Below are 15,028 nucleotides of genomic sequence, written 5' to 3'. Positions count from 1 at the left end.
TTTGTGTGCTCCCTTTCTCTGTTCACCACAATGTAGGGCTTCATTTGAGAAGTAAAGCCACACATCCAGAGGTTCCCGCGTGAAACTGAACATGGTGTTGAATACCTTTACTCTTAATTGAACAGTTGAATTATTTTGACATCCTTATGACAATGAATTCAACAAGGTCAGATCAAATCTTTCCAGTCCTTTCCAACCGTTTTCCTATTCTTTATTTCTGACATGCATTGCTCCTGTCTGGAATGGATGGTGTTTGATGGTTCTGTTGTAATGACTGCATTGGAAGTTTCTGCCACCGAGCACTGAGAGGGCTGCCGGTATATGAATAAAATGGTTGTGGACACGATCTATGATGAATCGTGGCTTGCTGACTTAGGAAGTCACACTAGAAGCATCCCGCTACGCCATCTACTTCACTGCACTTACCAGTATTCCCTTAAGTATTTGAAAACTTAGTCCTTATATCATATGTACATGTTCCTGCCTGAAGTTGCTGAAGGAAGTTTTGATGGTTGCTTTTGTAACAATGGTGGTACTTGTGTTCAGTATTCCATTGATTCCACCTTCTATAATTTGGGGGAAATGCATGTATAGCACCATCTACTCCTCTGGTTAGCCAGTATAACTATCATATATGTATGCTAAATAACACTTAATTCTTGAATGGGTCTGAAGGTGTAAACCACACTGAAATGTGAAAATGGGGGGGCTTGGTACTGGTTTTAAGGAATTTTGGCAGCGCAGTCTTAAGAGCCGAGACCAGCATGTGAGGTCTGAAGTGTTAATGTCAGCAGGGCTGAATACGGGAATAACAAAGGTAACGTAAACCATTTTTTAGGTCAAGGAATTCACAAGGAGAAAAAAAATCAGTTCAGCTATGAGCATTTATATTTTTAATTATTTCATTCAGTGGTGTTAAACATTGGCATGTGAACATGTTTTCTTTTGTACATTTACAAAAATAAGCTGCTAAAAACGGGATTTCTTGTGAAGTACCTCAGTTCATATAAAAGGCAAGCTAGTCTTGGATATAAAACTGACAAAACTCAATCACACTTGCATATGAATTACCACTCGCTGCATTCATTTAGTGTTCATACCTCCAGTCATACTCCACACAAGCTTGTTTTGTAGTTACGTGTGTGGGTCCTCAAGCACGTTAGGTACCATCCGTTAGCAACCGAGCTGTTTTTAAAAATGCACAAGTCATTCATATGTGTAACAGAAAAGGCTAATTTCAGAAGCATCACAGCAAGCTTTCTGTAAAATATGTACAAAACAGTTTAACCTCCAATTTACAATAAAGGTTCTATAGACAATGTGTGATATGGTACATCAGATATTCTAATGTGTGTCTTTATACAAGGATGATTCCATAACCTGATGTTTGACAAATTGGTGCAGCAGAGTGTTTTCTTTAGTTCTTTTTGTGGAGGAACCTCATTTTACTTCCTGGAAAAAAACAAAAACATGAGTTGAAAACAACGGAATACATTTGATCACTGTTGCACAAAATAAAGCATTCCCATTATAAAGCTTTTTTTCTTAAAAAATTTTTTACGAACAATAATAATAAAAAACTTGTATAGCACCTTTCAAAAACAAAGTTACAAAGTGCGTTAGAAAAATAAAAATGCATGCCATTGAACAACAATGACAGGAATAATTTTAGTGAAATGCAAGACGTGTGCACTGCTGGCCATTACCACAGCAACAAGCACATTTGTGCAGAGTAGCCAGCACCACAGACCGTGTGCATAGGCCTGTGAGCTGGCCACAGTGGCAGACTGTGCATAGGTGTGAGCTGGCCACAGTGGCAGACTGTGCATGGGTCTGTGAGCTGGCCACAGTGGCAGACTGTGTGCATGGGTCTGTGAGCTGGCCACAGTGGCAGACTGTGTGCATGGGTCTGTGAGCTGGCCACAGTGGCAGACTGTGTGCATGGGTCTGTGAGCTGGCCACAGTGGCAGACTGTGTGCATGGGTCTGTGAGCTGGCCACAGTGGCAGACTGTGTGCATGGGTCTATGAGCTGGCCACAGTGGCAGACCGCATGGGTCTGTGAGCTGGCCACAGTGGCAGACTGTGCATGGGTCTGTGAGCTGGCCACAGTGGCAGACTGTGTGCATGGGTCTGTGAGCTGGCCACAGTGGCAGACTGTGCATGGGTCTGTGAGCTGGCCACAGTGGCAGACTGTGTGCATGGGTCTGTGAGCTGGCCACAGTGGCAGACTGTGCATGGGTCTATGAGCTGGCCACAGTGGCAGACTGTGCATGGGTCTGTGAGCTGGCCACAGTGGCAGACTGTGTGCATGGGTCTGTGAGCTGGCCACAGTGGCAGACTGTGTGCATGGGTCTGTGAGCTGGCCACAGTGGCAGACTGTGTGCATGGGTCTGTGAGCTGGCCACAGTGGCAGACTGTGTGCATGGGTCTGTGAGCTGGCCACAGTGGCAGACTGTGTGCATGGGTCTGTGAGCTGGCCACAGTGGCAGACTGTGTGCATGGGTCTGTGAGCTGGCCACAGTGGCAGACTGTGTGCATGGGGCTGTGAGCTGGCCACAGTGGCAGACTGTGTGCATGGGGCTGTTCCACAGTGAAACACTCTTCCCCACTCACCAAGGCCTTTGAGGAACTTGTTGACTCCGCTCTGCTCTGTGTCCGGTAACTCCTCCAGGTACTGCTCCACTCTCTGCTCAAACAGACCTGACAGGGACACCACACTGGGTGAGCGACTGCATCTTCATATGCAGGTTCTACATGTACAAAATGCAATTATAAAACTAGATATATGTAAAATTGCAAGATTTATTTTATTTATTCCCAAAATATACTTTGTACTTTCTTCCAATTCTGAATGCACAGATCTTCACTGCAAACTCAATCAATTCACAGCACAAGCCATTAGCTGAGCTGCGTGGTCGATGGTCCACAGAACTGCCAATGTAGCTGCTGCAGGTAACACAATCCTACACAAAGACTGATTTTTGAACCCTCTTAATACCTCCATGAGACATACACTAGCGCCACAAGGGGGCGCTCAATGCAAGTAGTTCACGTAGAGAAAAATTCCCTGATATACGTTACTTTTGGAAAGAATACAAACACATATTTGAATCTGCCAGAGCGGCTAGGTTTATGCTGACTGAACAGGAGGGGGCACATTGGAGATCATACGCCAAACACAACAAACGTCATTTCGCCCCTCCTTTTACCAACACTAGATATTAGAATTATTGTGGTTGCTAAGAGCTATGCGAGAAACAGCGGGAAAGCACCTTTTGCTCTGCTCTTTCGTAGCTCTCGGTCCTGTATGAAACCCGCAAACATCTGCGACTCCATGAAGACGCCCAGGAACCGGCGGACGCTTTTTGACGCCACAGACTTGCGGAAGGGCTCTCGCTGGAAGATGCGCTCGCCGCGCTCGTTTTGCGTCATGAAGAGCGAATAGTGACCGATGGCTTCTAGGAAGAATCGAATGAAGGCCTCCGACACCAGGCTGCTCAACGAGTTGCACTCTGCAGAAAGGCATGATTTCTGATATGAACGACCAAACAACTGGGCATTAGCTCCATTTCAGATGTGCTCAGTCTGATACATACGCTACATAGATGGACGCTTTATTGTAGAAGCAGGCTACACACAAATTTGGGTGGAATCATGTAACCTCCCGTGCTCTTCCATACAAAGAACATCTGAGTAATATGCTTTAAAATCCGACCAGAAAAATGGCCAAAGAAACTAATAAGCACTTGTCTAATTTAATTTGATGGATAGGTCTAAAAGTCAGTAGTATAACCCATATTAAGAAATGTCATGAATTTAAATTAAACAGTTAACATGTTAATATGTTAATAATAACTTAACAGTTAATATGCCATTTGCGAAATTATCACAGGAATTTATCTTGACATTAAAAACAACCCCTATACTATCCAGCAAAACAGCCAGGCATTCCGTAGAGCCCACAACACTGATTTAGTGTTTTGCATTCACAGAGGGCCAAAAAGGAGAATTCCTCAACCCCTCTTTTCTTCCAGCGGTTGTTTAATATGTTTGGTCAATGGGCCATGAGATTTCATAAAGTATTTAGACCAATATTCATCATCTGAGGTGAGGGGATAAAGAACGGACACAGACAAAATGACACAGTTCCCTGCCAGCTAATAACCATGTGAACATAGCAGAAGTATTTACAGTCCAACTCAAAAACACACTCCAAAAAAGCACTGCCAGGAAACTTTCATTCCTTTACTCCAAGTAAATTATTATTTTATGCTCTAAATTAGGGAGCAGTGCTCCTTTCCAAAATGTGCTGGTAAAAGATATAAAATGGAAGTACTATAGAGAGGTAGTACCAGGTATCAGTTGCTCTCCTTTGTACTTTATGTACACTCAGTGAGCACTTTATTAGGTATTTATTAGACTTATTTTTAAGACTTATTACATCTTCTGCTGCTGAAGCCTATCCACTTAGAGGTTTGATGTGTTGTGTGTTCAGAGATGCTCTTCTGCATACCACTGTTGTAATGTGTGGTTATTTGCATTACTGTCACCTTCCTGTCAGCTTCTACCAGTCTGGCCCTTCTCCACTGACCTCTCATTAACAACACATTTCTCCCTGCAGAACTGCTGCTCACTGGATGTTTTTTCATTTTTCGCACCATTCTCTGCAAACTCTAGAAACTGTTGTGGGTAAAAAATCCCAGTGTATGTGTATTGTTCTCATTACAGTTTAGTAGGGGTTGTATATACCTGAAAATGCTAATGGATAAATGATTGTGATAAATTGTAAGCTTGAGGTTTCTCAGACTGCCCACACATACGTCTCTGTGCAGCTGTGTTACAGTGAGGGGAATTATCATCACATGCTCCTTCCACTTTCAGTTGAGCTCTTAACACTGAATTCATAGTGTCAAACTGTGAATCCAATGGGGCTTCTCACAAATTATAATGTGCTTTAACTGCAATGGAAAAGCACAGTACTACAAGCTGTGTGATATTCAATCATTAGAAAAATGCTGGGTTACTCCCTTACCTTCATCGGATTCGCTGTCTGTATCTGGGTTGATGATGTCATTTCTCTGATCCAGAGCCTGCTCCAGAGCAGCTTGAAGTTTCCTTGGTAACAGTGTGGCTTCATCATCCATCTAAATTTTAATATCATAATTACAAAACAGTGCCAACAAAATATAATAGAAACACACAGTTAAACTGTAGGCCTGTGTACTAACCGTGAAAACAGGACTGCCCACATTACAGCACCAGTAAGGGCAGGGACTCTTGCAGAACAATAGTCTTGTGGTTTCTATTGTGATTTACATTCCTTTAATAAAACCCATTGGTCTGTGATGCAAGGGTGGGTCACAGACTGCTCTGAGTGAGCAGAGAGTGGAATCTGGAGACAAGCCTGTGGGATATGATTCCAGTGAAAGTAGAAGACACCGGAACGTTTTCTTAATTTCCTATGCAGTGAATTTCCAAAATACTCGCAAGACTGTAGTGCATAAGTACAAATCTTTTTTATGGTTTAAACATTAATTTGACATACCTTTGCATCGACTAGCATTTTCCCATTGGTACACTGCACCATTCCATGCCTTATTGCAAAGCTGAGGTTTTATTAAAATGACCAATATTGGCAGAATCACACCGTGACTCACATGATCTAAATTTCAGATGGTTTGGATTCTCATTATGTTTGTTTGTGCCATGAAAATGTGTGAAACATTAATACAGCTTTAAAGTATCACCTGCCGTCCTTGTGGTTTTGAAACAGTCGTGGAGTAGCGTTCAATATTCTGAAATGGTTGTGGTTTTCGGTAAGCCTCTTACTGCAGTGGCTATGCTAGTTTAGCTTAGGCTCATTTTTCAGGCCTGTACCCCTACCATGTCAAAACTCTGATGGGAGAGAAGTCTGTCAAACATTTAGGGATGCTATTTGGTAAAAAAAAACTAAAAAAACTAAAAACCCAATAACCCAGTGACAAGATGTTTTTGCTCAATTTGTGTGATTCCCTGACAAAATAATTTGGACCATTTGTGAGGTGCTTCGCACAGGACTGGAGGCAGTTATTTGAGCAGTTATTTGAGAACTCTAGTGCTCAAAGGTACATTTGTATAATCGCTGAAGGAAATGTACTTACATACCTGACATGAGAAATCAGTGAAATCCTGTCTTGTTTTAATGAATATTAATAAATATGTATGAATATGTATGACAGAAAAATATAATATTCTTTACTATCATACCAAATACAAAAATGGTTGAAAAATGGACTTTTGCTTTTATTGAGCTTACCTGTCTGATGAAGCGATCTGCACCCAAGTCCACCATTAAAGCCTGAATTAAGAGACAGAAAACGACAGATGTTTTCTTATCAATGCATTTAAAGCACTTGTTTTATTGCACAAGGGATATTTCCGAGATGGCAGCATCAAGCTCATTGTACAGGGTGATGGAAGTTTGCAAGTACATTAGTGGCTAATATTGTGTGTATTAAAGATGACTGATAGCTTCTCCTCCTCAGTGGTCTGGTGCCAAACCACAATGAAGGCAAGCTCTAGTTACTCAGAGTCTCTGGCACTGGCCCCAGCCCAGCTGCATTCATTCCTGAGGGAGGCAGGAACAGTGGCTGGGTCCAGGGGGAGAGTATTAAACAGCCTGAAAAAAAAATCTTATTTTTTCCTTTATATAATGGTGTTGATTTAACTACTGTTTGAGTACTGGACCTTTGAACACGTTCAGCTGGGAATATAGACCTCGTGCCTCCCTCCCACTCCTGCACTGAAACAGCACTCTGCAGGTCAATGACACCCACATTTGGTCAATGGCCGCTCACAGCAGTGACAGGGTGTCAGTGGGAGGACTCCCAGTTTCACCTCCCTGTCAGGACTTCCGGGAGTCTCAAGGTCAGTGCAGGCAGAAACAGATGCTCAGCGTCAAGAGAAACAGTGGTACAGAAACAAAAAAAACCAACAAAAAAAAAAAACCCAGAGCATAACAGCGAATTGTGTGTGTGATCTAAATGACTAATACACAATTATATTACTTCAAACTGCCTGCAGCAATTCAGGGATTCTCCGGTGTCTGTTGTGGTTTGTTTTGTTAAGAATCGGAAAAACATTTGCTACACTCTTCATAATTAACAATTGGGTACGTTACATTAAAATCTCACGTCATTCAGGTTCCCTTTATCCAGAAAAAGAATAACCAAAACAAAGCAAAAAAGAATAATCAACACAAAGCAACTGCCTTCAGGATATCTGTGCAAGAATGCTTGTGGTGTATTATGAAGATTGTTCAGCAGATGAGAAAAAATCAACCGTTTGAAAAACCGGCGGGCATTTGTTTCTGTAGCTAATTTAATTTCCACATCAAGAGCCTTTTGTGGCCATACTGAAAGCTCGCCAGACTCCTGGCTTTTGGATGCTGCACAAGCCGCCAGGCAGACTTCCTCCAGCAGGACCGGGGCCCTGGGGGTCTCTAATAGCTGCTACACCAGCACTCACCCCTGCCCATGAGCACTACGAAGCATGACCATCTCTAACCAGAATATCTACACCCTAGCCCTGCCCTCCACACCAGATAGCAGTTAGCAGGCCCCTTCCTGATTCTGATTTATGAAAGCATGTGAGCAGAAAACAACTGACTGTATAATTCAAACTGTTTTAGCTAATGAGAAACAGAAAAAGAACAGAAAAGGAACAATGATGAAATAAAAAAATCTCCTGAAACCATAAACAAGAATGAATAAAAATCTGAATGAAAAACAAAAGCTTGTCAAAAAGTGAATTCCTGGGTTCTTGTGGCTACAAGCCAAAATAAACCCATCAACAGAAACCCATGGTGATATTTTCACTTTCTTTATTAAAAACGTATCTTTTGAATTCTTGTTGAAACTGAAGTCCTTTAGCAAGATGAACCCTAGCCCTGATGACCTCACAAACCCAACCAAAGCATCGGTTTGAAGGAATAACCATTAGGAACATTAGGGGATTTTCCATTGACACATACACAGATGCAGGTGATTCACTGTAACCATGTATTCATTTAGAAACTTTGAGGTTTGAACTGAAAAGGCAAACTCACAAGTGCAGATCAACTATTAGTATAAAATATATATATTTTTTAATACAATTTAGCTCATTATCTGTATTGTTATAAAGCCTTTTTTGCTCATCTTTATCAAGGTGAATGACTTTGGAGGGCACTTTATGTGTGTGTGTGTACGTGTGTGTGTGTGTGTGGATGTGTGTGTGTGAGAAAGACAGGCCCACCTCCTCCACAGGGAGCCCCTTGAGTTTGGGCAGAGAGCTGGAGAGCAGGCCCACCAGGAAGGGGGTGGGGCAGCAGACGATGTCCACCATGGACGCGGGCAGCACGGGGATGAAGGTGTGCTGCCAGGAGAAGGGGTAGAGCAGCGCCACCATGGCATGCACACAGCTGGACAGGGTACTGCAGAGGGGCACAGCACCCAGATCACATCAGCACCCAGATCACATCAGCACCCAGATCACATCAGCACACACAGATCACATCAGCACCCAGATCACATCAGCACCCAGATCACATCAGCACACCCAGATCACATCAGCACCCAGATCACATCAGCACACACAGATCACGTCAGCACACACAGATCACATCAGCACCAAGATCACATCAGCACCCAGATCACATCAGCACCCAGATCACATCAGCACACACAGATCACATCAGCAGCAAGATCACATCAGCACCCAGATCACATCAGCACCCAGATCACATCAGCACACACAGATCACATCAGCACACACAGATCACATCAGCACCAAGATCACATCAGCACCCAGATCACATCAGCACCCAGATCACATCAGCACACACAGATCACATCAGCACACACAGATCACATCAGCACACACAGATCACATCAGCACACACAGATCACATCAGCACACACAGATCACATCAGCACCCAGATCACAGCAGCACACACAGATCACATCAGCACACAGATCACATCAGCACACAGATCACATCAGCACCTAGATCACATCAGCACCCAGATAACATCAGCACACCCAGATCACATCAGCACCAAGATCACATCAGCACCCAGATCACATCAGCACACAGATCACAGCAGCACACACAGATCACATCAGCACCCAGATCACATCAGCACACACAGATCACATCAGCACAGGGATATCTTAACAGAACCAGGTTTTACTGTGAGTGACAGCATGCCAACATAACTGTTTTTTAATGTCTTACAGCATTTACCAAAATCATGTACATTCTGCTGACATTCTATTCAAGAAGTTGGTGCTCTAATGTGCTGTTGTATAAACAGGCTGTTAAGTGCTCATGATTTTATTGAATTATTTGTTGCCTAAATAGCTCTACGGTGAGAAATAAACCCAATATACATACAAACACATGTACCCTCTCTCAAACTGTGACACACTGGGCAATACCATCTAAGCTTTGCATTAACTTGCAGGACTCCAGGCCACATTCCGCAGTGGAGTTATGATCCCAGACCACGAGGTTGCATCGCTGGGCTAAGAACTACTGCTTTATCTTAAACCCACCTGGATGCCCTGTAATCCAAGCTCCTACCACAGGCCCTGCTGTAAGATCCTGTTTGTCTGGGAACAATCTCCATTGTGTTGGCGCAGTGAACCACCGCCCTGGTGTTAACACGGTGAACCATTTCTGGCACGTCCCTGGTATTCTTAACTCCCGGTTCTTCTCAGGTTCATGGTTATTGGTTTTTAAAGCTCACCTGAAATCCCTGAGCAACAAGGTGTTCTTTGTGTGAAATAGCATCTGCCTGGCTGCCAGGGAGGCGCCCGCACACGACCGGGATGAACAGCAGGAGCTGTTTTCGTTGGGTTTGACAGTTTGTTTTGGACGTCGGACAGCCAAGCGCCTAATCCGCTGTACTTTCCCCTCGCCTCCTCATGGTGGCCTTTACCATAAACTGCAATGGCGCAAATCAAAACCCGTAAAAGATCTCGTCTTTACAACCGTGGTGAGCCCATCCCAGCTTCACAAGGTCTCCCGGTGTTTTAAATAAACCTAATGCAGACAATATTTACAGCATTCCCAGCTTTAATGAGTTTCATTCATTTTGAATACGCACCCACAAAAAACACTGTTTGCTATAAATCTTTACACGTCTGAGTGCAAGCACAATCCACACTCCCTCCCCTGAAATATACCCTAAACCTAATGCACTCTGGGTAACATGGCTGGTGTGCTATAGTCCTGTGGATCAGGGGCCACTTGAGGTGACTGTTCCCCTACCATTATTCTTGATAAGCATTCTTACAGTATTTCCGTTTTCATACATTTTCACTGTGCACTTCAGATACACAAGTTGAGGTTCAACGGCAGGCTAAAATACTAGGTATCAGTCCTGTGGCTGATGTCCGTAAAGTATTAGCTCCAAACCCAGAGTCACAATCCCATGGCACAGAGAGATAGATATCCTTCCATTTTTTTTATATAAAACTCTTGACTTGTAACAAAATGTCTATAACACACTGGGAGGGGTGGATGGAATTACATGGAATCCGGACCAATATTACACAAATGTCAACTACAATTAGTTCAACTAAGCAACGAGTTTGTGTTTGTGAATATGTCTGTATGTGCATTGTCACAGGCATGCATGTAAGCCAGAAAGGACTTTTAATACTGTTGTTGTTCGCACACAAGGTCAAAGTGGGGGAGCCAGGGCAGAAGTATTGTGTGACAGTGGTTGTTTTAAGCCCTTCCTGTATGGTCAAGCAAGGGTCACTCCCAGCACTTGAGTCCCCATGTACCTCCATACTCTCTCACACTCCACACTAGGCATCATTCTACACAGCCCAACACCTTTTAATCAGTCATACACAAACCAAAGAATACTCTTCTCCATACATGGCTAATCACGTACCAAATTAACATACAGTGCAGTCCATAAGTATTCGGTTAGTGTCAAAATGTAAAAGGGCTGTAATTGTGTCACTGTACAAATACTTTGAGAAATTCCATGGTTCACTCCATATGGATGTACACTCAGTGAGCAATTTATTAGGTAGACCTGTACACCAGCTTGTTAATGAGAGACGTCAGAGGAGAAGGGCCTGACTGGTCAAAGCTGACAGGAAGGTGACGATAATACAAATAATCATCCATTACAACAGTGGTATGCAGAAGAGCATCTCTGAACAAACAATGCGTCAAACCTCTAAGTGGATTGGCTACAGCAGCAGACGTCTATTAAAGACTTAAAGTGCACATGTAAATATCCACAAATTAAAGCTGACAATATGCACTTAACCTAATTTTAATTTTGAATGCAACATGCTAGAGTGTACAGCCAAAGCAGACTGCACTGTATGTATTCGATAGATACATACAGTCAGGTCCATAAATATTGGGACATCGACACAATTCTCATCTTTTTGGCTCTATACACCACCACAATGGATTTGAAATGAAACGAACAAGATATGCTTTAACTGCAGACTTTCAGCTTTAATTTGAGGGCATTTACACCCAAATCAGGTGAACGGTGTAGGAATTACAACAGTTTCTATATGTGCCTCCCACTTTTTAAGGGACCAAAAGTAATGGGACAATTGGCTGCTCAGCTGTTCCATGGCCAGGTGTGTGTTATTCCCTCATTATCTCATTTACAAGGAGCAGATAAAAGGTCTAGAGTTAATTTCAAGTGTCAAGAATCTGTTGCTGTCAACTCTCAGTATGAGATCCAAAGAGCTGTCACTATCAGTGAAGCAAGCCATCATTAGGCTGAAAAATCAAAACAAACCCATCAGAGAGATAGCAAAAAAATTAGGTGCGGCCAAATCAACTATTTGGAACATTCTCAAAAAGAAAGAACGCACCGGTGAGCTCAGCAACACCAAAAGACCCGGAAGACCACAGAAAACAACTGTGGTGGATGACAGAAGAATTCTTTCCCTGGTGAAGAAAAACCCCTTCACAACAGTTGGCCAGATCAAGAACACTCTCCAGGAGGTAGGTGTATGTGTGTCAAAGTCAACAATCAAGAGAAGACTTTACCAGAGTGAATACAGAGGGTTCACCACAAGATGTAAACCATTGGTGAGCCTCAAAAACAGGAAGACCAGATTAGAGTTTGCCAAACAACATCTAAAAAAGCCTTTACAGTTCTGGAACAACATCCTATGGACAGATGAGACAAAGATCAACTTGTACCAGAATGATGGGAAGAGAAGAGTATGGAGAAGGAAAGGAACTGCTCATGATCCAAAACATACCACCTCATCAGTGAAGCATGGTGGTGGTAGTGTCATGGCGTGGGTATGTATGGCTGCCAATGGAACTGGTTCCCTTGTATTTATTGATGATGTGACTGCTGACAAAAGCAGCAGGATGAATTCTGAAGTGTTTCGGGCAATATTATCTGCTCATATTCAGCCAAATGCTTCAGAACTCATTGGATGGCGCTTCACAGTGCAGATGGACAATGACAAGAAGCATACTGCGAAAGCAACCAAATAGTTTTTTAAGGCAAAGAAGTGGAATGTTATGCAATGGCCAAGTCAATCACCTGACCTGAATCCGATTGAACATGCATTTCACTTGCTGAAGACAAAACTGAAGGGAAAATGCCCCAAGAACAAGCAGGAACTGAAGACAGTTGCAGTAGAGGCCTGGCAGAGCATCACCAAGGATGAAACCCAGTGTCTGGTTCCAGACTTCAGGCTGTAATTGACTGCAAAGGATTTGCAACCAAGTATCAAAAAGTGAAAGTTTCATTTATGATTGTTAGTTTGTCCCATTACTTTTGGTCCCTTAAAAAGTGGGAGGCACATATACAAACTGTTGTAATTCCTACACCGTTCACCTGATTTGGATGTAAATACCCTCAAATTAAAGCTGAAAGTCTGCAGTTAATGCACATCTTGTTCATTTCATTTCAAATCCATTGTGGTGGTGTACAGAGCCAAAAAGATGAGAATTGTGTCGATGTCCCAATATCTATGGACCTGACTGTATATGGATTCATATCCACCATAAGCACTGTAAATGTGTTAAGATGGGTGGAGAGTGGATGTAATGAGTTTTCCGATTGTCCGATGCTGGGATGTCCACTGGTGGCTGGTTCTCCCCCGCAGACAGCCGCAGCACTGCGATGAACCATTCAAGATCCATATGCATTTATAACTCAATCAGATATGACGTCTGGATTGAATCAGATGATTCCCGGGTGGGTGACACTGAAGTGTCGGAAAGCGGGAATGAGAGACTCATCTGGTCAGCTCTTGGATGCAGAAGCAATTTCCACTCTCCAAGGGACATTTCCCACACATTCCCTCTCCTCCTCTCACTCACACATTCCCTCTCCTCCTCTCACTCAGAGAATCACACATTCCCACTCCTCCTCTCACTCACTCCTCTCACTCACACATTCCCTCTCCTCCTCTCACTCACACATTCCCTCTCCTCCTCTCACTCAGAGAATCACACATTCCCACTCCTCCTCTCATTCACTCCTCTCACTCACACATTCCCTCTCCTCTCACTCCTCCTCTCTCTCACACATTCCCTCTCACTCCTCTCACTCACACATTCCCACTCCTCCTCTCACTCCTCCTCTCACTCACACATTCCCACTCCTCCTCTCACTCCTCCTCTCACTCACACATTCCCTCTCCTCTCACTCCTCTCACTCACACATTCCCTCTCCTCCTCTCACTCACTCACTCACTCACACATTTATATAAAACAGACAGCGGCTGAATGTGTCTGGTCTCTGATGGAACATGCCATCCCTCTCAATCCACTGCACCAAATTAGGAACAAGAGACAGTGAGAAACACCAACTGCCACGGAAGAAAAACAAACACCTTAATTCCCCACAGCCATGGGAAAAGCTTGCTTTCTCTCTCTTGCTTTCTCTCCCCCTCTCTATCTCTTTCAGTTACATTCAAATTAGGTTTACTGGCATGACAATAGAAAGGATTGTTCTGCCAAAGCATTTTTAAACCCAGAATCACAAAATACATGTTTGCTTTCTTTTGCCCTTTCATTTAGTATGCGCTTCCAAAGAACAATAAAATCACCACAGTTATTGAATCTCTGTCCAAGCTCCATTGGCCAGAAATCTCTTGGTACACTGGGGGTGAGATAATGATCTGTACCCCACATTATTTCTGCAAATACATTCAGGGTAGTGAAAACCACCAACAGCAACAACAAAAAGCAAGGCCAATCGCTTCCCTTTGATGGAGTAGTCATCAAACCATGGGGTTGCTTATGTTAATGTAAATTTTATTGAAGACTTAGGGAGGTTTTTTGAAAATTAAACTTGCTTATCCCCATCTGGAGTGGTCAGCAGCTTGACTGTGTCTCCCAGCAACTCCTGGTGTGAGTGTTTGGTGATATAAATGGTCATTACAGTGCCATTTCCTCAGGGGCGTTCCTCATCTTAGACTCAATGGGGTATGCTAGCCTTGCTAAATGTGTGCAAAAAGCCAAGAACTTTGTAGCTGGAGAGGCAAGACTCCACCTCATTCAGCATACATGACCTACTCCGCCCAGACTGCCTCTGAACAATTATACATATGGAGAGAAATCAGTGGAAAGGCCTTATTGCTTTTTCCTCTCCCTCTGATGTTGGCCAATGGATATAAATGTTGAATGTGTGAGTCGCGTGGGATGCTCTCAGTCTGGAGGTCTGTGATCGCACACCGACCCCCACCCCCCCACCCCCACCAACAAAGCTGGTTATGACATTAAGAGTTTCAAAAAGTGGACTGTGTACTGACAGTAAACAGCTTTGGGGCCATTAGGGAGGCTGGCAGGAAGCAGGTCATCTTATTACCCTTGGCTGCAACAGCTCTTGGAGTCAGCTCAAACAGACACAATCTCGTTTAATCTGTGTGTGCAGAACGCCTGGTATTACAACACAACAGGCTCACATTCATGTTCTGAACTCTGCTCCAGCATTTGAGTGCAGCACGTAGCTTTTAAAATGAAGGACCTAAAAACCAATCATGGGT

At 43.4% G+C, this 15,028-nt stretch overlaps 1 protein-coding gene across 1 annotated transcript in view; it reads right to left on the bottom strand.

The window, feature by feature from the left end:
• Positions 1–866: 866 nt before the first annotated feature.
• The window catches only part of dennd2b (DENN domain containing 2B), a 63,287-nt gene continuing 49,125 nt past the window's right edge, over positions 867–15,028 (bottom strand). The window contains 6 exon segments of the mRNA XM_061246729.1: positions 867–1,452; positions 2,615–2,701; positions 3,274–3,513; positions 5,034–5,145; positions 6,297–6,338; positions 8,276–8,453. Coding sequence (XP_061102713.1) covers positions 1,418–1,452; positions 2,615–2,701; positions 3,274–3,513; positions 5,034–5,145; positions 6,297–6,338; positions 8,276–8,453 — 694 coding nt within the window. The 3' untranslated portion in view covers positions 867–1,417.

The sequence above is a fragment of the Conger conger genome, chromosome 6 (assembly GCF_963514075.1).
Source record: "Conger conger chromosome 6, fConCon1.1, whole genome shotgun sequence".
NCBI lineage: Eukaryota > Metazoa > Chordata > Actinopteri > Anguilliformes > Congridae > Conger > Conger conger.
Note: the sequence above shows the minus strand (reverse complement) of the source record. Positions and strands in the feature narration are given on the sequence as shown.